General features: G+C 41.2%; 1 protein-coding gene across 1 annotated transcript in view; it reads right to left on the bottom strand.

The window, feature by feature from the left end:
* Nucleotides 1-1,250: 1,250 nt before the first annotated feature.
* pde8b (phosphodiesterase 8B) overlaps nucleotides 1,251-24,759 on the bottom strand; it is a 42,087-nt gene continuing 18,578 nt past the window's right edge. Inside the window, exons 4-23 of the mRNA XM_020586466.1 lie at nucleotides 22,815-22,874; nucleotides 22,644-22,701; nucleotides 22,335-22,423; nucleotides 21,800-21,878; nucleotides 21,117-21,257; nucleotides 20,957-21,045; nucleotides 20,820-20,878; nucleotides 20,111-20,129; nucleotides 16,995-17,014; nucleotides 15,801-15,878; nucleotides 15,127-15,203; nucleotides 13,511-13,675; nucleotides 12,650-12,695; nucleotides 10,985-11,114; nucleotides 10,171-10,369; nucleotides 8,321-8,538; nucleotides 8,071-8,209; nucleotides 7,637-7,804; nucleotides 7,335-7,464; nucleotides 1,251-4,474 (exon numbers count right to left, since the gene is read on the bottom strand). Coding sequence (XP_020442122.1) covers nucleotides 4,365-4,474; nucleotides 7,335-7,464; nucleotides 7,637-7,804; nucleotides 8,071-8,209; nucleotides 8,321-8,538; nucleotides 10,171-10,369; nucleotides 10,985-11,114; nucleotides 12,650-12,695; nucleotides 13,511-13,675; nucleotides 15,127-15,203; nucleotides 15,801-15,878; nucleotides 16,995-17,014; nucleotides 20,111-20,129; nucleotides 20,820-20,878; nucleotides 20,957-21,045; nucleotides 21,117-21,257; nucleotides 21,800-21,878; nucleotides 22,335-22,423; nucleotides 22,644-22,701; nucleotides 22,815-22,874 — 2,074 coding nt within the window. The 3' untranslated portion in view covers nucleotides 1,251-4,364. The remainder of the gene's footprint in view (nucleotides 4,475-7,334; nucleotides 7,465-7,636; nucleotides 7,805-8,070; nucleotides 8,210-8,320; nucleotides 8,539-10,170; nucleotides 10,370-10,984; nucleotides 11,115-12,649; nucleotides 12,696-13,510; nucleotides 13,676-15,126; nucleotides 15,204-15,800; nucleotides 15,879-16,994; nucleotides 17,015-20,110; nucleotides 20,130-20,819; nucleotides 20,879-20,956; nucleotides 21,046-21,116; nucleotides 21,258-21,799; nucleotides 21,879-22,334; nucleotides 22,424-22,643; nucleotides 22,702-22,814; nucleotides 22,875-24,759) is intronic.

The raw sequence follows: 24,759 nt of genomic DNA, 5'->3' as shown, positions 1-24,759 counted from the left end.
AGCAAAGGGTCTGAATACTTATGACCATGTGATATTTCAGTTTTTCTTTTTTAATAAATCTGCAAAAATGTCAAAAATTCTGTGTTTTTCTGTCAATATGGGGTGCTGTGTGTACATTAATGAGGGAAAAAATGAACTTAAATGATTTTAGCATATGGCTGCAATATAACAAAGAGTGGAAAATTTTAAGGGGGTCTGAATACTTTCCGTACCCACCGTACAACCAACCAAAACACCTACACGCATGCATCCTCCAACAAAGTTAAACTACGAAAAGACACAGCAAACAGCATATCGAGCATTACTCACCCCAGGTGCAGTGTTAAGGTTAGCAAGCTAAGCTAGATGGCAAAGCGAGAATGTTTGCGCACAAGCTAGCGAGCTAATACAATTTCCACTAGTGATGTTCGTACATTAATGCTACTTGGCTATCTTCATCAGCAATAGCGACAGCTGGCCAATTTACCTATTCAAGGCACGGTAGTTCACGAAGCTGTGCCGAGGCATATTTTGGTCACGTGACGAGTGCCTCGGACGTCATACAAATCAGCTGATTGGTTCGGTTTGTCATGTGAATCACTTTGCGAGCTAGAGTGTGTTCAGAGATAGGATATGTCTATTTAGTGGCGTTCATTTGAATTTGTCTTTGCAGAGCAGGTTGGTTTGAGAGTTAGTAGTGTTGCAGCAGATTGTGTATCTAGTGGAGAATCACTGTAGCTAGAGAGATAGATCAATAGATAGCTAGACAGTAAGATACATAGAGAAATAGGTAAATTACATAGTTAGATAACACTAGATAGATATACTTACATATAGTCCTAAATTATATATATATATCAGCTGCTTTTATAGAGAACTAGATTAGATGTGTATAGTACTCCACAGTATTTACCAGCCAATAGCTAATAGGCTACTACAGACCTTAAATGCCATTTTATAATGTTTAAAAACTACTATTCTACCATTTTAGTGCCACTGTAACTTATAACTTATAGCCTACTCATTTGGACTTTTTGGTTGTACAATTTATATAGCCGCATTTCAAATGAGACCATGGTTATGAGTGTAATCAAAAGGGTGGAACAGTAATATTTTTATTTTGCATGCATTATTTTTGAGCTTGTTCAGAGTGATGGGGGTGCATGTAAAGGGGTTCATTTTGCTGCTGCCATTTATGCAACAAATTCATATTTAAATAAAGCTTTAATTGTCTTACAATACATTTTATTTGACAAAAAAAAACAGCAAAATAAGATATCAGAATCCAAAGCGCAAAATACATTAAACTTTTCAAACAAACAATTTTTTTGTGACTGACAGAAAGCCTTTGTTAATATGTGTGAAGCAGTAAGATCTTTCAAAAACACTCTTTACAATTCTCACGGCCAATAATAACGTTTCTTCTGTGAAAAATAATTTGTAGCATATACAACAATATCACAATTGTTCTGTTAAATTATACAAAACCCAGAAATGGCATGTTGCAGCACATTGGAGCCATGGCCATCGCTGCCACAGATGAAGAAGAGGAAATTGCTGTAAGTGAAGATGGCTTATCAACAAGCGGTTATACAATCTGGTTTTGCCTCAGCTTCATAGTGAGGCGTTAAGTGACTGGCTGTCATATCTTCACATTCCAGTCATTGCTGCTCACAGAGAAGGCCTGTTCCTCTGACATGCAAATATAAAATATTTACACTTTTTGTGAGTAGAAATTTAGCAAAATATCTTTTCATGATCAGTACTCGCCATTCTGAAACAGTCGGCAGTGGAGCCACATTTCAAGTCACTGTAAAAAAAATAAATAAATAAAAATTTTGTTTAAGAGATTTTGGAATTACCCCCACAACATATAACAAAAGTCACATAAGCAAAATATGTAAATGCAAAGCAGAAATGATAAATTTACAAGAACAGCAGTTACATTAGTTGTTTACAGTGTATTGCAGCAATAGCATCTAAACAGTGAGACAAGATTAAGGCGTGGATTAAGACCTTGATATTACTGAAATGACTACATATCGTCATGAGTACGCTGAACATGGACGTAACCAGTTACATCTCTTTAAAGTGAACTGAAACCATAACTGACAACCAATGGTGGAATTCACATTTGATCCGACTTCACCTGACTCAGTTTCTGTCTTTAAAAATCCTCAAAAGTACAAAACAGATTAAAATGTCATGTGGCAGGACAACAAGCCAACTCAAAACTGTAGCACAGACTGTAACACAACATATCAGAGGTCAGGTATTTAACATTCCTAAAACATATATGGCTTTTCTTGTGAATATTTTTTCTTTAGGAGTAGAGGAGGATCTATTTCAGTCAGAGAATACTTTTGTTTCTGTAAGATGACCAGAAATAAGGCACCTGTAAAGGGCTCTTTGTGCCTTTGGTTAATAGTGTAATGTGGACATGCACATACTGTGCACACACACAACAACATGACCTCCTACCTCAGATGGAGCCTTGGGACAAGAACTGGTAATACGTAATAATGAAAATACACAATTTCACCAAAGCAGTATTTTCTAAATATCTGAAAATCCAATTTTCTTCAAATTTTCCCCATGTTATAAACTCATTTCAAATGGTTACATGTGACAAGAGTACTTCTCAGTTCCACCTTCACTGTTCACGTGTTCAAAAATTAAAGGTAAAGTGCTCCGAAAAATACAGGCTCAGTCTAAAAGAATTATAATACTGACACTGGTTCAGCTGCCAAATATTAAAGCCAATAGTTTGTTTATAAATGCTGGGAGGTCTGTTGTGCATTTCATTTTTTTAGCTGTGATTTTTTTCTATACGGTCTTATTTCATATGTTATGTTTTTTCTATTGCTGTACCAACCGGAGGTCATTCTAAAAATTTCGTTGTACGTGTTACAATGACAATAAAGGATCTTATCTCATCTCTTTCTATTCCCAGTCTCTCCTCATCACCCTCCCTCTCATGCACCACTTCTAAAACGCCACCAGAGGGCAGGCACATTATACAAATCTCTGTGTTATACTTTCAATTTAAAAAATGGAAAAATCTCCTAAAAACAGTTATACAACTGCAAGGTGAATTGTGTTAGTGGGATTTTGAGATACAGTAAAAACTGGTTTAACAAAACTCATGTGAGAGCCAGAGCTGATGGGTGTTACGAACAGTGGACAGGATCCAAACACGGATCAGGGGCTCCTACGTACACTTGTCAGGCCACTGTGAGGCCTATTTTCACCTCTAAACATGTTTGTGCATCATACAACAGTCAGTGTAGCTTCACATAGAAAGCTTATATTGTTCAGATACTCGCTGTTTTGGATGCAAATGTCTACAGTTAGTGTCACAAAGCTATGTGTTTAACATTTCATATTTTTCACTGTTTGAAGAACATATCGCATCTAACCTAAACAGCTCTGATACAGTGCAGTTCTCCTAATGTATTTGTTCTAACAAAGCTCTCCATTGGCTGCTTCCACAGTGCACAAAATGCCATAATGTAGAGGAAATGACCATAACAGATTTTTGGGTGACATATTTCACCACCTGTTATGTAGCTACAAGATCTTTAAATCCAGCAGTGATCACAAAAACAGCCCTTCTTTGATGCCACCTCTGAATATTTAGAAAACCTGTGTGCTGGCTGGTTTCTCCCTTCTGACCAGACCCTGGTGCTTCTCTGTCTCAGGAGCTCTCCAACATGTCAATAGGGGCCTCTGACTGTTAAGAATTGGTCCCAGGTGAGTGTGTTTCATACTGCTGGCCACAGTTCATCAGAACGAACACTTCCAGCTGAGCACCTTCATAAAGTGCAATTTGAAAAGGAACTTCTGAATACACACATTCACAAACAAGCGAGAACAAACCTCTTTCAGACAGTGCCTCTATCTTCGGATGCCATCTCATTCACCAGGGTTTTTACAGCAAGATACAGATGTAGAATGAAAGGATTAAGAAAATCTGAACAGAAAAAACTGTGAAGACAAAATAAAGCAAGAAGGATCTCAGTATGAAAACATCTCAACTGACTAAAGTGCAGGTGTCTCGTGTGTTAAACTGTATGGTACAGATTGTCAGGTGAGCCATGAGGTCCGCACAGTTCATAGAAGTTCTATTAGGAATAGTTAACCAGGCCATAAAGTGGCAACAGGGAGTCGACAGAGGCCTCAAATGACAACCTGTTCTCCACTGGCAGGACACCACCTCCAGCTTGAACTTCACAAGAAAAGAGGCTGTGATTTGAGAAGGAAACAGTGATGTCTGCTCTCAGAGTTCCTGACAACTTCGAGCCATGTCCAGGGGTGACTGGAAGAACTCTGCCACTGTCTGTTTGCTGTCTACACCCAGCTCATAGCAGTATATGAGAGGAGTGTCAAGAAGGAGGGGGAGGACGCAGGCTCTTACACTTCATCTCGTCCAAGCTTTTCCAGTACTTGTAATTCTCCGACAGGTGCTCCATGAGACCAGGTAGGTTGGCGAAGGCTGCGAGGAGACACGGAAGAGTTGAGGTACAAAACATGGACATAGATTGGAATGATTAAAAGTTTAGGCTCGTCCTCCAGGATTATGTTCCTATTACGTGTTTATACAGTGTTCTTCATATACTGTATGTACAATATACAATTGTCATTCTGACTGTTAATCTGTTATGTTGATTTATTCTGTACATGCAACATCTATTGAACATCTCTCTGTCCAGGAAGAAGGATCCCTCCTCTGTTGCTTCCTGATGTTTCTTCCACTTTTTTTCCATTAAATATGTGCATGTGTGTGTTTGTGGGGGGTGCTTATCTGTTTCAAGGGTCTAAGGACAGAGGGTATCGTATGTTGTACAGACTGTCAAGCCCCATGAGGCAAATCTGTGGTTTGTGATATTGGACTATGCCAATAAAAATAGACCTGAGTATACTCACATGAAACACACTGAAATAGTTTTGGGTGACTCACTTGAGTCATCGTTGGTTGGCACAGAAGACTGCATGTTAGAAATAAAACATATGGGGGTGTGGTGTTTACCAGACCAGGCCAGAGGCCCCAACCTACGTTAGCTGCTATTAGCATAACACAACAACTGTCAGCATCTGAAGTGAGTCGGTAATGTAGGCAACCACATTTTGACAACACAGAAAAATGCATGCAACATGTTCTATATAATGTCTTTGGGGCTGATGGTTTTTACAATGGTATAAGAATTTAAAGCAGTCTTACTTAGAACAAATGTCTTGTAACATTAGAAATGAAATTCTCTATTTGCATCAATGTTTCTCCACTGTGGTGCAACAAAAGATAAAATAAGTGTCAGGAAGTTTTGCAGGGCTGCAACTAACAATTATGTTCTTTCTGAGTTTCTCAAGGTTCAAGGCTGCATTTTAAAATGCCTTGTTTCAGAAAAGCAGCTGAAACCGCAGAATAGTTTTGATGAACATTCGATTCATCTTCTGTTTGTCCATTGATCAGTATGGATAGGAGGAACAACTACAGCAACGAGCAACTCTTTCAATAAACAAATGGGCATGTGGGTATTATTTGGACACAGACTTGAAAAATTAAAATTCTTCAGGAAACCAAGAGCAAACAAACTGAGCAGACACACCTGCTTTCAGTCCCTTCCTGTTACCATTCCACATGAACTATTAGGTAGGAAGATGTGTGTTTGTATGAGGGACTGTGATAGTGTGTTCTTAGGTCATGTACACTGGCTAATGTTATGTACACTGTGTAATGTTGCTCCCACATAAAAGGACTGCTGGGATCAAAGGTCTTGCACACACAGCTTTGGTCTACAGAACGTGTTTTCTCAGTGTAAGACCCCCTCAGCCCACATTGTTTACATCTTCATTTCCGGCTCGCTGATGACCCACATCGGAGCTCTGGAACTAATGGTGACCCGGCAGTGACCCGGCAGTGACCCTGGTGAATTGAAATCGACTTCATGTCTGTTTTTGTGTTTATGTGCGAGTGAAGTTCTGCTCGAGTGCTCGACCCTCCCCAGACCAAATGATCATAAATCCCCATCCCCTCTACTATTTTCCCAACTTCCCCCTCCCCTGACGCCTTTGCAGCTTCTCTCTGTCCCAGTGGCATTTGGAATCTTTCCATGACATCAGAGCTCTGTTGACAGTAAACAAGTTCCCTCTTGGGGAGACTAAACTAAAAGGGAAATTCAGTGGGAATGGGGAATTACAAGCAGCATACTATCACTTCCCACTTCTTTTAATGCCACCTCCTCCCTTTCCTGTACTTCCCTATCCTACAATTTGCCAATAAAAATGAGGAAGTCATTAAAGGCATTAATGGAGGGCAGAGGTGAGGATCTGAATTTAAGAGGTTCTGTTTTACATTGACTGAACTGCCACTTTGTTTCAGTCATTCTTCGTGAACAAACTGGAAACATGGGCAGTGATTCAAAAGCTCGTCCAATTTCTACCTAACTGGAAAACACACAGGTTACTGGGTATGTCCAGAGACGGTACCTGCTAGTACCTGTTCCTGTAGCAACAAAGGATCTCTCCAAACTACATTTAGAAGTTCAGTCAGTCTAAATGACTCTCTAGTGCTGCCACGGGGTTGCTAAATTTAGTTTTTTACTCAAACTATAAGATGGCATTGGGGGGCAGATGTTCATGGTGCTGAGAGGAGACATTGCTGTGACTTTAGTGATCTGCTAACCTGAAGCGTTTACTCTAGTGCTACAATCAGGTTGACATTTTTGTTTTTTAGTGAAATGTCTCAACAAGTCTTGGGTAGTTTGCCACAAATTTGTTAAATTTACTTATTTATTTGATGTCTATTTGTATAGCATAAACCAATGCCACATACCACAGCATCTATAGCTAGGTTGCTATGTTTGTCTCTAGATCGGTCTTATAAATCCTGTACATAAACCTGAAAAATAAAATACAAAACCAACGGGTTTCCCACCAGCCTCGTTTAGTTTGTTGCAATTGGCAGATGTTAGCATGCTAACAAGCTAAACTAATATGTAAACAAGGTAAAAAAAGGAATCTAAAAGCTATTCATTAAAAGCAGACTTGAGGTGAGACATCAAACTATGCCAGGCCACTGGGCAGAGTAGAAACAGTTCATCAAGCAGATGACTTTCTCTGGAACAACAGGTGGTGCTGCTTTACAAGCTGCAGTGTTTACTTTCAAAGAAGTATGATTTTGTAACCCCGACCTTTTACTAACACAATCAGACCCCAGAGCAAGTCTGTACAGAGCTTTTTTAGGAACATGCTAGCCTATATGGAAGTGACACTGAAAAGAAAATCACTGAACACACCACAGGATAGAGAAAACACAAACGCACAGTAGCAGATTACACAATAAATGCAGTTCTTACCATCCCATGCATCAAACATATCTGTGATGAAGTAGTCTATGAAGGATATCTGTGACTTGGGCACGCTGCAGGTGTTCCTGTCAAACACTGGCATCACCACTGGCAGCCCTTGTCTCTTCTCCTCATCTGTCTGCAGGGCAAACACACACAAACACAAACACGGATCAGTGAGGTGACAACAGCAAAGTTCATGGTAACACTCAAGGTAAAAGACACACACACTTCTATTCCTGACTTTCATGTTTTAATCGTAAATTTTATTAGTTCAAATAAACTGAACTGTGATAGCGTTGTCCCCACACCTGTGCAAAATACTCTTCTGAGATCCGTCCAGCCCACTCGATGCAGAGCTCGAGCGGTCTGCAGGGGTTGGCCACGTCCGCACACTTGATCAACATTCTCTTTATCAGCAGACGGTTCTCTGGAGAGTTCCTGATGTTCGCCTGACCCTCACAGTCACTGTTCATGCTCTGCAGGAAAGACTGGAAAAATATAAGCATCTACAGTATATATACAGAAAAATAATACAGGCACACTATACTGTACATATTGTTGGCACAGGTTTACATACGTATACACACTTACTGAGACACACTGTCTTTTTGATACAACTTTGTCTCAGTAAATTTCCATTATCTGCAACTATGTCTAATAACTACTGTCAATAGGCAATTATAGGAAAAATAGGCTGATGTTTAATCTCAGGCTGTGACAAACAGAGCCCACCCACACTTACAGTTGTGCTGGTCTCTTCTATGGCACCCATTGGCTTGTTGATGCTGTTGACAAACTTGCTGACGTGCTCAAAGTGTCTTGTCATCTCTGTGGCCAGCACCATGTTGATGATGGCCTGTCGCAGTGACCGGAACTGATTCCTGTCATCAGCGACAGGAGTGAAGGGATAAAGAAAGCTCTGGATCAGTGCACCAATGGATAACTGCAGCTGAGTGTAGAGATGATACAACACTATCACCAATACTACAGACCTGTCGATGTTCTTGAAGATGTTGCTCTTGCTGTCCCGTACAGTGAGCTGGAAGGCGAGGGCTGCATGGTGACTCTCCAGCACGGCTGTGTCGTTGTAGAGGATCGCCAGTTCGCTACCGGCATTACAAAGGAAGGAGTTGGTCCTGCCTGGGTGGTCCACATCATGCACTGTGGCTGCTATCAACGATGCCACCTCATCCAGCTGGTCCAGACTGCTCTGAATAAGACATGAGAGACAGAGGGTGTCAGAACTGAGCCACACTGCAGAGAGAGTGAACTGCTCTAATGGATGCATTGTTAACAATATTGGGCCTGTTCTGGATGACAGTGCCAATAAAGTAGCTGGTTTACACCAGTTGGTGCATACTCTGTGTAGCTGGGAACCACTGGCTTAATATTTAACAATGCTTAGTGTTTTACAAAACATGTAAATCCCAGTAATTAGCAACTATCCTTGCCAGATAAGTGCAGTGGAAGAAAAAGTATAATATTTACCTCTGAAATGCACTGAAGTTAAACTATAGTAATATAAGTAAGATAAAACAGAAATACATAAAGTTCAAGTACCTCAACATTAGTTACTTTCCACACCTTCCTTTTAGTTTTTGCTCAGTTACAGTGGCAAAAGGTTTTGTCTTTATATTCATTGTATATTTATATACATATATACAGTATATTCATGTGTACATAAATGTATTTTGCATTTCCTGCAAATCAGTGTTACTGTTTTCCAAACAAGCTCATTTCCAGAAACCCTAAGTATAATTTGCAGAAGCCAGAGTTATATTTCAGATCTCAGTGCCTTGTTAGTGTGCATAAGCCAGATTCTTGAGTTACATAAGGAATGTTTTGCATATGTTTTATTAGATCAAAACTATAGGGCAAGTCAGTTTCATTTATATAGCCCAGACTGACAACTTTGCCTCAAAGGGCTTCACAGTCTATAGAACACCCGCTAGCTTTAGAGCCTTGGTTCAGATAAGAAAAGTCCCTCAATGAAGGAGCTTCAGGAATCTCAGAGGAGGTATCCCAGTTTTATGTCTATAACTGAAACAAAAATGTTATGTGCTATAGATAACAGAAGTTAAAATGATTAAAAGTTTAATATTTTAGTAGAATGAATATAAGTCTACTACTACTAATGTCTAGTGATAGAATGTAGAATACAGTACTTAAACATGCCATAAAGTCCTTGTTATTGTTAGCATGTGTTCATGTGCCCTATCAATGGCAGAATGGCATCGTGGCCAGGCTGCGCAGGATGGCTGGGGTGAGTGGGTAACATCTCGGGGGCGGCTGTGGTTCAGTGGGTAGAGCAGTTGTCTCCCGGTTGGAGGTTCGAATCTTGGTACCTGCAGTGTATGTGTCAAAGTGTCCTTGGGAAAGACACTGAACCCCCAAGTTGCCCCCGATAGTCAGAGCCATCGGTTGACTTGGCGCCGCAGATGGCTGCCTCGGTTCTGTACCAGAAACAAATTCCTTGTGTGTGTCAAATACTTGGCCAAATAAAGGTGATTATCCTGATTACCCAGTGTAAAAGAAACAAATGTTTACTTCATTAAATGCAGATGGAATAAACTGTCAGGGCAGCAGTGAAGATCCGAAGCCTGTTTCACATTAAACTTCACCACCTGACTGAAGCAAGAAATGGAACATAACACGAGTCCAGGCAGTGAACTAAGGGCACACTTGCATTAGCCGACTGCTATCAGTCGTTTCCTTCATGCTTCATCATTGACTCATTCATCATCGTCAGTATACCCTGACACCTGTCACTGTCACTCTGCTGACTCTGCAAGATTTGGGAAGGTGCATGTATTCTATGACTTCAAATGTGTGTGCTTCTAACCTTGACTTTCTCTTTGCGTAGGAAGTAGGCAGTAGCATGCAGCACATCTGCGGCGTGCGTGGAGTTGTGGTAGGAGTTGGAGGAGTGGTAGCTGGCCTCAATGAGCTGCAGCCAGGAGCGCAGCGTGGCCTCCGAGCAGTTCAAGAACTCACACACTCCGAAGCTTGTGAAGATCTTTAGCCCGAGGTAGGTCAGCGGTCTGCAGGGGTCACACAAAGGACTGGGTGAAGGAACACTGTGTGCTTAAGTGATAAGAGTACTTTGTCTGTTACCTTCTTCCTGCTTCTACTTTAAATTCTCTTTTTACCCACATGTATAATTTGATTAAGGGCTGATTATCTTCCTGCCTTTACCTGAATCATTTAGATCCTTATTTAGAGAGAAACAGATTTTCTGATTTCCTTTCTTGTCAAAGAGTTCGGTGGGAAGATCGTGACCTCTCTTGTGTGTATGCCAAGTCTGAAGCTAGAGCCAGGAGACATTTAGCTTAGCATGAAGACTAAGAAGACGGTTAAACAACTAATCTTCAAACATTGAAACACTGTCTTGTTTGTTTGAATTGGACAAAAACCAACATAAAAAAATCCGGAGCTATCCTTTTAATGTTTGCACTTCCATTGCGTTCAGTATAGATGAAAAAAACTTCAACATTTGGGCAGTAAAGTATCAACTTCCAGTTTTGAGAATGCAAAAGAATGTAATACAGTAATAATCCAAGTAACTGCTGAAGTAAAAACTATTTGGAATGAGTAGCAACTAAAACGGGCCATCTGATCATTTTGGTGTCTTGTTTCAGTTTCCACCATTGCTGTACCTCTTGTGTGTAGCTGCCTCCAGCTCCAGGATGTTGAATTCCCAGCGCTCCTCATCGTTCAGCATCTCGGCGATGTATGGGGGGACGTCGCTCAGAGTGACTGGGATGGCCAGCTGGCTCTGGCTCATATCTAGAAAACAGGCAGAAGTGTGCAAACACGCACGCACACACATGGTTTAAGGCGAGCTGACCATAAAAGGGACAAACCAAGAGGGAGCCCTGAGCACGATTTGACAGATAAACAATAATTTTGGCCCTAATATCTGTATACTCTTCATGTGCAAACACACGGGCCAAGTGTCTCACTTTGAAAATCTGGTCCTTTGAGACTGTGGTAAAAGGGTCAGTGAGTGATAGGATTGTTTAAAGAACTGTGGCGCTGATGGAGCTGCAGCTCTGATGTAAGGATTCTGTTTTTAACTTGATGAAAAAGAAAATTAACTCAATTTAGATCTTCTCTAAGTTAAGTGCTCTTGTTGCTAATTGTTGTTGTGACATAACAAACTCAGATGAATAATTCACAGAAAGGACACTGTGTGTGTCTGCTTTCGTCATGAAACGTAACATAAGACTCAGTCAGCACTGGTCAGCGCTGTTGCCTCACAGCAAGAAGGTTCCGGGGTTCGAGTCCTGGCTGACCCGGCCTCTGTGCTGAGTCTGCATGTTCTCCCTGTGCCTGCATGGTTTCTCTCTGGGTACTCCAGCTCCCTCCCACAGTCCAAAGGAAACCCATAGGAGTGAGTGTTGTTATTTGTCTACATGTCAGCACTGTGATAGACCAGCGACCTGTCCAGGGTGGACCCCACCTCTCGCCTAGTGTCACCTGGGATAGGCTCCAGCACCCCCGTGACCCTATTCAGGAATAAGGGCTATAGATAATGATGGATGGATGGAAGATTCAAGGCAGCAGAGCTCAGGTTCCATAGTCTCTGCAATGATGAGGCCACAATCTCCGACCTGCTCCTAACTCATTTAAATTGACTTTGAGGAAAGGTAAATCCTCATTTCAAAATCATTTCATTAAATTTTTTTCTGTCACTTATTTTGCAAGGGCAGTAAAATAGCACTTACTCTTCTGTCTTAAGATTTAATTCACCAACAACCATGAGGGGCCGTACACAGTGAGGCCATTTACATACTGTGATACGTGACTCAGTTGTGGAATTTCACTGTGTGTCTCACTGGTAGTAGACAGATTCCAAATTTAGCCCATTGAATAGAAAAAAAAACTACACTACTGTTCAGCGTTTTGGAGATTTGCTTTCTTGGTGAGAGTTAGATGAGAAGATTAATAAGACTCTCATGTCATGCTTGCTCTTTACTGACCGATTTATTCTCATATACTGTGTAAAGTGTAAAAAGGTACTTTAATTATATTAAAATAAAATTCCCAGAGTTTAGCCTCGCAGGTGTTTTCATTTATTCTTGACTAGACTTCTCAGAACTATGAGGGTTTGGATGGCATCTTTCTCACTCTCCTGTTAGTTTTGTTTGCAGCAGGACGATGTACACAAAGTCTGGTAACAACACTTAACAAAGCTCTGCCCAACTGGTGGTGTAATCAGCTACAGACGGCGTGGGAGGAGATGATTACAGTCTATTATTAGACTGTTTTATAATCACCAGTGGTGTAATGTGATAACTTACTGGTTCTTTAAAACTTACTTTTGCAGAAGACGTATTCGTTCCCAGAGAGTCTCCTCAGTCCATCCTAGAGAAATAAAAACAAACTGTTAATTAATTACAGATATAAAAGAATATGAACTCAATAACCTATGCAATAAAACATTTCTGCAAAAGACAAATACTATGGATGGGACAATGAGGACCAGGTTGTTTTATTACTTTAAAATATCCCACAGTGACACTAGAACCAAAGATGTGTTTGTCTGTCTCTTGCTCCTTCCCCATTTTCTCCCAGCATTGGTTTCTTTTGAATATAAATCTTACCAAACAATGCATACATATAAAATAGTATTTTTAAAAATGGCTCCTAACATACCTTGACACTAGCTAACCTTAGTCAGACTGGAGTATGTTTGTTGTTGACTACAACACATTCGGTCTCTAGTGAGCTTTTGTGGCAGCAGGACAGTGGATGTGGGACTGACTTAAACTACAGTGTGTGTGTGCTCATGTTGATGTAGGAACATGTTCCTAGTGCAGCAGTGTGGCCACTGATCCAGTTCAACAGCTTCTGGACACAGTGAAGCTCCATGCGCACATATCAATAAGATACAGTATATCCAGCTCTGATGCGCACATTTATTAGTAGGACTGAGTCACTGTTGTGCCTGGCTCTCTTGGGATTTGTACACAGGAAATTACCAGACTTTTCTTTGAAATAAAGAAAGAAAAAATAAACCAAGACTCTGTTGCTTTCTAAAAATACAGATTTGAGTTTGAAAGCCAAAAAGGTCTTGGTTCAAAAAGAATGCATGAGGTAAGAAACTTTTATTGCACTTTAAAAATGTTACTTATGAATGAACTCAGGAGCATATAGTAAGTATCTACACTGCCTCTTACACTCACGAGCCCCCCAACCAGGTCATTGGTGTGGGGGTCATCTTCTTTGGAGGCGAGCTGAGGGGAGTAGAGCTCAGTGGTTCTCAGGATCTCCAGCACACGGTCCAGAGCCTCGGCCACCGTTACCGGGCTGTTCTCCTGGGCTGCATTGATGATGTTTATTACCTGGCGAAGAGAAAAAAGAAAAGGCTCTATTTTGAAGCAAACCAGACACGCTGCATTGATGATGTTTATTACCTGGCAAAGAGAAAAAAGAAAAGGCTCCATTTTGAAGCAAACCAGACACTACGTACAAACAAATGCACAAAGAGCAGAACAGGACATAACAGGGTGCTCCTTTCTTTGTGCATATGATGTTGGAGAAATCCTGTCTGTGGTAAAACGGTTAAATAAAGCTGCTTCTCAAACGAGCATCACGGGTCCTGCAGCGGGAGGCTGACATGGTGAATACTGTGTGTTATCAGACTGTGGTCCAGCCTACAGCCTGATCTACTGTTGCTCGCATCATCTGCTCCCACAGACCTTAACATCATGACGGTGGGGTCATCGAGGAGCCCGATCCACTGCCTGAATGTTTCCTTTAAATGTGACACTCAGTAACATACCCCCTTAAAAAATACTACATTTGCCAAATTAAGTTCAAGACTCAGTTACTGTTTTGGAATGTAGTTTTAACTTAATATTGAAATATTATTCATGTTTAACCTTATAATACCATATAATCAGCACTTTGACCCGTTTCAGGGTTAACACATTTAGTAGTTAATCAAAAAAATGACTATGAAATGTACTGAAATTAACCATCAACAGCACAAATACTCCTGAACATGGGACTGGATGAGGGGTATGTTTTTGTCTACAGCATCTTCGTATCAGCAGGACGTCCTAAAACATTTTAAAGTGTGAACAGATTTGTCTAATTACTTTGCAAGAAAATACATTTAAATATCAAACAGAAAAAGAGGAGCAAGGCAGCGGTCACATCTTCCCACTAACAGGATATCATATTAGCTGTTATGTCTGCCTATTAGCAGTCACAAGAGGCAAACTCTCCATTATTGGCTCAGTCAAACCACATTAAGGCAGTAAAGACAGCTCTAATGACTGGCTACTGAATGGCTTTGTGGTGCTGGAACAACACACTCAAAGTGACAAGTATTTGAACAAACAAATCTCATTTCCCAACGGCGGCGCTGAAATCAACCTGCGTGCATGGCGTGATGCAAAACAAGCTGGTAATGGCCCATAGAAGACGTTAATTCCTGGTGAAAAGCCAGTATATGAAACTCTCTGACTGATTTTTACACTGGAAGAAACATTTGTGTATTACAGCACTGAGGGGTGTCAAATTCCAAAAAGCACTTCTATGGAAGAAGGCTTTGCTTTAACCCTTCATTCATTTCCTCAACTGCTTGGTAGAAAATACTGTGTGTGGTGGTTTGATGTCGAAATCATACTAAACAAACATCTGACTACTAGGCTAAAATGGAAAACATACCATACAATATAAAGGTGTACAACAAGGGAACACTAGGAATAAATCTACAGCATACTGGTATAGTTTTTGTTGTTCTGGGTGGGACCATTAGGTTTGAAAAGCAGCTGAATGCCCATACCTTGGTGATGGGAGCCTCAATAGTCATGGAGTGAATCCTGGCAACGGAGGAATATCTTCGATTCTGTAAACTGGGAGCTGCAATCAAGAAGATAATAATGGTGATAACCGCAGTATGGCCCACTGATTGACAGCCCATATAGTCTATTAATTAACATTGTTACTGCAACAGAAACAAGACCACAGGGCCCGTTTACTGAAAGACAAGAAAGTGCAGAAAAAGGAGAGGGAATAAAGAAAATGTGAGCTTAAAGAAAACGTTAATCTAAGAGTGGTGAAAGGTGAGTAGGAGTTAGGGGAGTAAGAAAGTAGTGAGAAAGAAAAACTGGTTTGATTAGAGAGGAAAGAAGCAGGCAGAGCAGAGGAGAAGCTGCACTCAAAATAGCAGCAGCTGCTGAGCTGAGGGGGGATGTACGTAATGTCATCAGCCCACGACATCTCTCTGTAGGATCTCTTTAGTTCAAGCACAGTGACTCATTCTCTGATTTTCTATCTCCAATCATTTCCCCATTCTTCATCCCTTTCCTCGCCCTGTTTTTCCTTTTGTGTTCCCGCGTTTGTTATTTCACATTACTCCCATTCCCTCGTCCTCTCTCGCCAGCATCTTCTGCTTCTCCTCTACTCAAACCAGAGCTCCATTCAATCAATCAGAAATAAAAGGATAAGACATTTTACCGTCACTACCACGGGAGCTGAGCGATCGGGCATCAACTGAATCTTTCCTTCTGTCTCTGTGACGCAGAGAATGGCACTCTGTGGAGAGAGAGGGAAGTAACAGACATTCATAACGACAGTTTTACACTGATGTAGGTGAGTCTCAGCTAATTATTTCAAAGACATTATACGATATTCCTTGTGAAGCACTTCTTAAGCTAGTTTGTGTCTATTATGTATGAGTGAAGCACTTCTTAAGCTAGTTTGTGTTTATTATGTATTATCACAGAGTCACAGAGTCACTGTAAGCATCGGCTTTTGTGAAAAATAAATACTTATATGTCTTATAACTGGCAGATAGAGCCATTTGTTACAGCTTATAAACGTTGCCCTATTAGAAAATGGTACCTAGAACTTTATATTTCCTTGTATTCGTGAATGGATTACCAAACAGGCCTACTGGGCACAGGGGCCCAAGAGGGCAGGGGGCCCCTGGGCCTGTGCCTCTGTTTGAAGTAGCATGTTAGTTATTTTGAAAGTTGTAGAGCTCAGTAAAAAGACACAAAATAATAACAAAGACAAAACCACCAAATAAAACACAAAAAAAACGAGCATATAAAGGTACAAAACTATTTTAAAGAAATAAAAAAATGACCAGTTTCTTTAAAAACATGTAAAATTGGCCAAGTAATACACAAAAGTACTTCAAGGAACTGACAAATGATCACAAAAGGACACAAATGTATTATAAAGAGATGTAAATGGCCACAAAAGAGGCAAAATTACTTCAATAAGATGAAAACTGGCCATAAAAAGAGACAACACAAAAACAGACACACAAAATGACTACAAACAACATGTCTGTGTGAGGTCCTATGTAAGAGGGGGGTGGGGGGACTTTAGCCTGTCTGTGTCCAGGAGTCCATCCGTCCCATCCGTCCGTGTGTATATTTACCCTCGATTAACTGATGCAGCCTTTATTATACTGCACATTTTTGATTTGTCTAATAACCTTTTACTACATGCACCTTTTACCAGTTTTGAGGCTCAGTAGCTCTGTGACTCTAATCAGCACACATGAGTCACAGACTGGGGCTTAGCTAAAATCATGCTTCTCTTTATTTATCCATCACTGTGATAAACATCTTGACATGAAAATATACCTGTCCACTTAAGAGGCTGTGGCAACCTTGTAAATGTGCTGAGGTGCATTACCTGACTGAGAATGATCACTCCTTGTTCAACTTGAGGACCTGACAGACAGACAGTAGGAGCTGATTAAAGTCTGGACTACAACCAGGAGTCACAGCTGGTTCACTGTGAGGAATATAATCAGCCTCACTTCCTGCCCCTTAAAGGGAACATGCTAGCATGATTATGTCTGTTGATTAAAGACATAATGTGAGCCAACCATGCGATGTTCTTTAGACTTTGAACTTATCTTTCCTTCCACTCTCAACAGACTACTGTGATGCTGCTAAAAATGGTACAGAGGTTTTAAATTACACTGAATCTGTGCATGGAGACACACAGTACTTTGAAATGTTTGGTATTTCAACACTTCATTTTCTCTTTATGCGCCACCCAGATTCTCTGCATGTCCACCTCTGTGGAATGATTCTCTGAAAGTAAGGTTACAACCTTTTCCTGGTAAAGCCGGTTATGAAAAGAGTAAAAGTAACTGAATGTAACGCTAGAGACAGAAATGTCTTACAAAAAACAGTTCAAACATATTTGGCCTAAATTGAGATGAGACCAGAATCTGACTTTTTGACATCTGTGTCACTTACAAAAATTGATTATTTCTGTGTAGCAGTATGTAATATTTTCTGTAAGCAACTGCAAAATGCAAAGCCCAGACCAAACCACAGTAACGCACACACTTGGTAGGAAAGCTACAGGCCAGCCCTGACTAAAACCACATTTACTTTTTTCCTACCCTGCTGTCTTTATAAACTGAGCAAATAACTGACACTAAGTTCGGATCTGATCTTTATGTGTTGCTGCTTCCCGTCCATGTGTGTCAGTGCCATGTACCTGGTCCCGGTGTGAACACCGCTGAGCTCCTAAACTGCCACAGATGCACAAATTTAACTGAAACGTGAGCCACATGCATATGAGAGAACCAGGTTGGGTGTGCGAACGGTTAAATGGCCCAGTTTCCTCCCAAACCGCTGGGTTACGATATGTTCCTTCCTGATCAGAAGCTTCTCCATAAACGTCCACCACATGTGAAACATCCTGGTCTCTCCACTGACACCATCACTGTCATCCCTCTACTCCATGTTTATTGTTACCGGTCTGCGAGGGGCCGACGTTGAATGACGACGACAGGCTGTATGTGCAGAGGAGGAGGCGTTAAAACAACCACATGGATTCTGATCTGACTGTTCTGACAGCGCTCACACAGCCAGAGGTCGGAGAGGAATCGGGTCTAGGAGCACATACGCAACTGATCTGAAACCATCTGATTTAGTTTGTTCACACTGCTGTGGAAACATCAGGTCTGAGTCACTGGGAGGGAAAAACTGATTTGAGTCACTTCAGCAGGTCTGAACTTACCCTTGATCTAATCGTGGTGGAAAATTAAAACAGAGCTGATTTGGCTTAAAAAGTAGCAGCTGCCCACTCAGCTTTAGAATAAATTTAGAATTCAGGCAGTTCAGTGAAGTTACCTTTAAATCATATACATTTTAATTTATTTAAGTGTTAATTTTATTATAAATGATATTAGTACATAGAAAAAACTGCAAACAAAGATACTCTTAATACCTATGAACTATAGATAAACAAATGTCCCTAAAATCTGTTGGTCAAATGGAGAAGAAAGGTGAAACAGCATTCAGTGAGCCCTGTGCATTCCTGGAATAGTTTCCAAAGACAGTTCAGAAACCAGTTTTTCTACATATCATGTCTGGATGCTGACAGCTTTTTATGTTATGCAGGTTTCTGGCCAACCGTTTAAAAGTGCACTGCCGCTGAAACATTAGTCAAAAGAATCTGCTGCATCATTAGTGAGGAACTCAGCCCCAAAACAGAACATTAGATACGGAGACCAAATGCCAATTTGTGAAATATCTCTCTCATTCTGAGATATTTTCGGATGACATGAAATATTATACATCATCCAATAAAAAAACTCTTCAAAATTAAATGGCAGCTTAATATTCACAATAAGAATGATCCTTAAATGTGATAAAATATAAAGAACACACATTTTAATATGCTGGTTTTGAGCTACATTTGCTGTAACTGAACTTCACAGCACACTTCCTCATGTTTATAGTAATATATTTTCATGCAGGCCACAGCTTGTACAGTACATCCTGTTAGTCACACTGAGGCTATGTGGACATGGATATGTACTGTAGAGCCTCTAATCGGTTACACAAGCTTGTCCTCACCCAGTGACACACTGCGCCTTTACACACCGCTGACAGTGCATCATGCACTTTCATGTAATGCTGATGCTTGATATGAAGAAAACGGGTTCCAGAAATGTTTGTCAATTAAATTTTCTTTTTAGGACCCATGTTTCTAGGTCGCTTGCTCTCAGGTCTCCAGTGCACCCCATACTGAGCAAATAGGATTAAGACAGTATAAACACATCTAATGACATACAGGGTTGCCAGATTTAGCTGTTTGCATCTTAATGGGCTTCTTGGGCTGGAAAGCACAAACAGACATTTAAGAAACATCTATTGGCTTAACTTGACCAAAGCGGGTAAACAGCTGAGTATGATGACCCTTAACTGAGAGGGAAAGAAACAAAACTGACCCCAAACCTGTTGTAAGTCTGCGGTGCAGCACTGTTAGCTAAACGCCGCAGAGACATGGAAACCGCAGCCCACAGCCAAACGTTTGGGCGGGAAAAGATTCGGAATAATGTGGGGTTTGAAGAGCTCAAAGGAAAATGTATGAGGCGAGGATACAGTATCAAATCGGTGGTATCCTGAAGGGGCCTCTGAGGCCGTGGGTTGTCAGATGGACATTGGTGTCTCAGCGAAGATGCAGAACATCACGAAATGATTTTGTTTAAAATGTTAAGTACTAAACTTTTTGTTCCCACTTCCCCCATCAGTTCTCTGCTATAACGTGTGGTAAAAATGAAGTCAGGAAATGCATGGCCTGGTAATACCATTCAGACTGACACTGCACAGCTTAGTTGGGAGGGATGACTTCCATGATTTCGAGAATGGGATCAGTCACTGCCATGCTGAAGATTCCCAATCCCAGAAAGCAGGAATAGATGCCATTTGGCTTCAGCAGGCAGATGCCAGCAGCCGACTCACCTTATGTACACATGATGAAAGAGAGCAGTGAGCTAAAGCCGGTCCCTGTGCGGCTTTGCTCCAGGTATAAATAGACCTGGTGCCTGGCTGCCAGCCCTTAATGGGGGGATCCTGGTGCCTAGCGGTATCTTAGCATAGTATGATGTTATTGGCCTGGAACCCGTGCACACTGCTCAGAGCTGGCAGCCTGTGAGGCTACATGCTCCGCTGGCATAGTTGAATCTGACACTTTAGCCTACAATTCATTTAAAGTATTTATGGACAACTTTCTGCCAGTTTAGACTCATTCATTTCTCCACCAGGCTTGACTGGGCCAGTCTATACTGTAGCATTAGGACTGCTGCAGAACCAATTACACTGTGATCTGCAAAAGTGAGCTTATTTTAGTCAAAGGCTTTTTGTAAATTAAATTCTGTAGAAGCATTTTCTTTCTCCAAACAGCTGCTAGTGGGAATGTACGGGTTCATCATCTGAGCCTGCAAATCAGCAATTTGAGCAGATTTGAGAATAAGAGGTTTAAAGTTTTAAAGTTCTACTAATGTGAAGAAGCTAATCATTTTAGGTAGAAAGTTCAGGTAAATAAAGGGCACTCCAGGTTTGAAGTTTCACCAGAATATTGCCAATCTTGATTGTCAAAGCTCTTGTTTGACCTCTACTGCTCTCAGGGGGAATGTAGATTTTATTAGACGCTGAGCAGAGAATTTCATTTCTTCAACAAAAAGAAAAAGTAGGTGATGTATTATCTAACTCACCTGATTGTTGTTGTCAATGTGAGGCCTCTTGATGGCTACGAAATGTCGAATCTTCCTGCAGAGAGCAAGAGAAGCATCTGTCAGTGATTTCTGGAAATCTACAGCATGTGATCACAGTGGGTTGTTATCTCACCCTCCTTGGCCAATGACAGGTGTTATCTTCACATGCTGCTGTATACTGTCGCCTGACTTCTTTCTGGCATAGTAAATGCCCTGCCATTCCTTCAGAGACAACAGAACAGTCAGGCTGGGAAACAGAGATCTGAAATCTCACAGATGGAGGAGTGACGGACCTTCCCTTTTTTGATACAGGTGTTGATGGTGTCCAGCAGGTCAGCTCTGTTCTTGTCACTCTTGGGTAGCTCAGTCAGTTCTTTCCCAATCAGCTCCCCCTTGTAGTAGCCCATCATCCGCTCGAACGCTGGGTTCACATACTGGGACGAAAACAGGAAAGGGTTTGAGTTAAAATATGGCAATGTAATATTCTATATGTTATTTTATTCGTGACACGTTTCTTCATTACAGTAAATTCTGTGGTTAACTTCTATTTGATCCCACATACAGCACCCCACTGTTGTAAATCCTGTTCATCATATTTGCAGCCAGCTATAACCAAAAAGAAATGCACTGTTCAGAAATGTTTTCTCTTTAAAATTTGTCTCCCCAGTTTACATACAGTACATATGAGAAGCCCCTCTGAATATAATGCAGTCCAATAAAACTATGGCCTCAATAATAAACATATAACTGATAAAGACAGATGTGGTGTCAGGGCTGTTTATACTGGATTGCACTCAATTGTACAGGTAAATAAAGTGCTTAGTGAGTGTAAAGATTATGGAGAGACAGACCAAGACACTATTGGTTTTGGCCATTTAATTGGATTTGAAGAAAAAATAAAATATCGCCACCTTATGCTTCATAGAAAAGGTTCGTGGTTTAGTTCCTTCTCACTTTGAATGCATGTGTGTGCTACCTGTATTATGTGGTCCTCACTGGTGATCTCCACAGCCTCTTGACACTGCTCCAAAGCAGTGAAGATGGAGTTACAAGCCCTGTGGATGATATAAGCCGCAGTAACTCAGGGTGATTAACTTCAGTACCGACACCACTTCGTAGATCTATCTGTACACGTATCTACAGACAGGTGACGAATGAAAGGACAGCCAACATAAAGTGTGCCACCAGAACAGCTCCACCTTGGCACTGACTCTCCAAGTCTCTGAACTCTACTGGAGGGATGAACACCATTTTTCAAGCAGATGTTCCCTCATGTGGTGTTTTGATAACAGTGGCGGAGACGCTCCCATCTCCCATCGCTATTCAACTGGGCTGAGACCTGGTGACTGGGAAGGCCACAGCGTCTGATTCACATCATATTCATCTTCAACAAACCAGTCACTGACACCTTTCACCCTATGGATAGCAGCCCTGTCATCCTGGAGGAGGCCACTCATTTGTTCAAGGTTTTCCTTTCATTTGTCACCGCCTGTATGTAGAACTACATGTACCTGAGTTTGAACTGGCAGCGCACCTCTCCATGTTCAATCTGTATGAGCTCATTGTAGCAGGCTGACACACTGCTGTTCTCCACAAACCTCTGCAGGACAAACAAGGTTAAGTAGAATTTGAAGGAGTGTAAGAGACAAGAGTGGAAAATGAGTGAGTCACGATTCAGTTAGTACCAACTTGTTTTGCAACCTCCTATATCAGTTTCACACCATCAAACGTTGATCCAGTAAGTGCCTCTTTCAAAACCAGCAAAAACACATTCAGGCTGTTATAAATAGTCACAAGCTAAAGCAAGTTGTTGGACGTACTCTGCTAAATCCAGCACAGAGGAGAGGAAGAACAGATGGCTCATCCTGGTCAGGCGGTCTACACAATGACAGGAGGATTATTATCATTTGCAACCACAGTCAACATCCTTGTAGTGGTCCACACCTTTATGAAAGACTGCAGCTTAAAAGAAAAAAAAAAATCAAACTCACTTTTGCGGCACAACGGCTAGAATAACTGTGTTTTCGGAAGGCTTTGTCGCACGGATCAACCTGGAAATAACAAAAGAAAGGTTTAAAAGTTTTCAGGAGTGTCAACAGAAGTTCAGCTCATCCACATTTAGAGCTCATGACTCAGGTATAGGATAAACATGTGAGCAGGTTGGGGGTGATGTCAGTGCCACAAAAGACAGGCAGAACATTTCTGTGCTTCACACGGATACACCAAACACAACATCTGCTTCAGAGGTTGGACCACAAAACCACACTGCTGGCAGGGCGTCCAGGGCGCCCGGGGGTGGGAGGAGGGGTGACAGGACAGTGATGGAGGATGAAAGGAGGAACAGAGGGATGGGGTGTAAGGATGGGAAGGGGAAAGGAGTAAAAAAAGAGGAACAACAGACAAACAGGGACCAGCTGCCAACTGTCATAATAAGGAGACAGAAGAGACAAATGGATCTGTTCCTTTACTTTGGAAAATAAGGAAGCACTTATAATAAATCACTGTACAAAATACATGGCAGCGGCTTCTAGGGTCGGAGTGGTTAGTACTGTATCCAACAATAACTACGGCCCAAACGTCTGCAGAAATCAAAACTAAATTAAACCCAAAGCTAGCATTCACTTATTGTGGCTCAAAATAACAAGGAACATACACCAGCTCAATACAAAGGCAGTGAAAAGTGAGGATGCTTAAAAATAAAATGTCTTTACAGACAATGATGCCTGGAAAGTGTTCTCACAGCCATTAAGATATGGGACATGTATTCAACACTCTAATCCATGAAAATCTCCTTTCAAAGGCCCATAACACAAGTCCTCTGTTAACAAATAACAAAAAGCTGAAAAATCCATGTTATTTGAAACACAAGGGATCTGATATGAAATCCAACATGTTCACCTTCCAGGAGGAAAACAGTTTAAGATGTGCAAATTACAGGACTAAAAATACTTGTAATGGGGATAAACGTAGTTCAGATCAGTATGGCCAATATGAGCTTAACAGCTTGCAAGAACAGGGAGTGAATGAGATGATTGTACAGGCAAGAAGGATTCTGAAAAGTGGCCAGGGGCTTTTGCTCTGGAAAATGTCATTTTAAAAAGGCTTCTACAGTGTAACTACTCCTGGTTCCCTTGGGCCACCACACAGTTTTCATGTGGGACAAATTCAGTCTGTAGTTCAGGCTCATTCAAGTGCCCCTGCCTCTTATGAACTGTGACATCCAGGAACTGTTTAAACACTAACATGAACAACTCTTTCAGCTCCAGCTCTCACACTCCACCAACTTAGTGTGTGCAGCTTCAGGTTGCTGATGCCCGTTGTACTTCCAGTGGACACCAGATGGCACCAACAAGCCAGTGTCCCAGAGCTATTTATAGTAAAGCTGCTTGTAGACACACTGTTCTCTAGACACTGTGGAACATTACTAGTTGGAGGTACAAACCTCATCATGTCACTACTGACTATTTTTGTCTGATGCAGGGAATTACATGCTCTTTAATATGAAAGTTCTCTGATGAAGGCTTTTCAAACAATTTGTTTAATGTTAAAAATGCAATACATGAACGGAAACGAGGCCGGATCACTGAGCCAGTTCCAGCTCTTTAAGGAATTCCAGTGTAATCTGATGCTTTTGGGAAATAAGTTAGATGAGTAAATATAAAACAACTGCCAGCAGCTGGTTAGCTTAGCTTACTGTAGCATAAAGGCTGGAAATGAGGAAACAGCTAGCTAGGCTCTAACCAAAGACAACAAGATCCACCTACAAAACTCATAAGCTAACAGACCTTGTTTGCCTAATCTCTGCTGAGAAGAGGGAGTAAAATGACAAGCTGTGGATTCACAGCAGCTTATATGCCAGACTGTTTCTTGATCAAGCATCTGGTAATTCTTGAGCTTCAGGATTTTGTTACTTTTGTAATGAGGAGGTTAGCCGCC

Source organism: Monopterus albus, unplaced genomic scaffold, assembly GCF_001952655.1.
Source record: "Monopterus albus unplaced genomic scaffold, M_albus_1.0 scaffold408.1, whole genome shotgun sequence".
NCBI classification, from domain to species: Eukaryota; Metazoa; Chordata; class Actinopteri; order Synbranchiformes; family Synbranchidae; genus Monopterus; species Monopterus albus.
The sequence above is the reverse complement of the archived record's forward strand: the minus strand, read 5'-3'. Positions and strand labels throughout refer to the sequence as shown.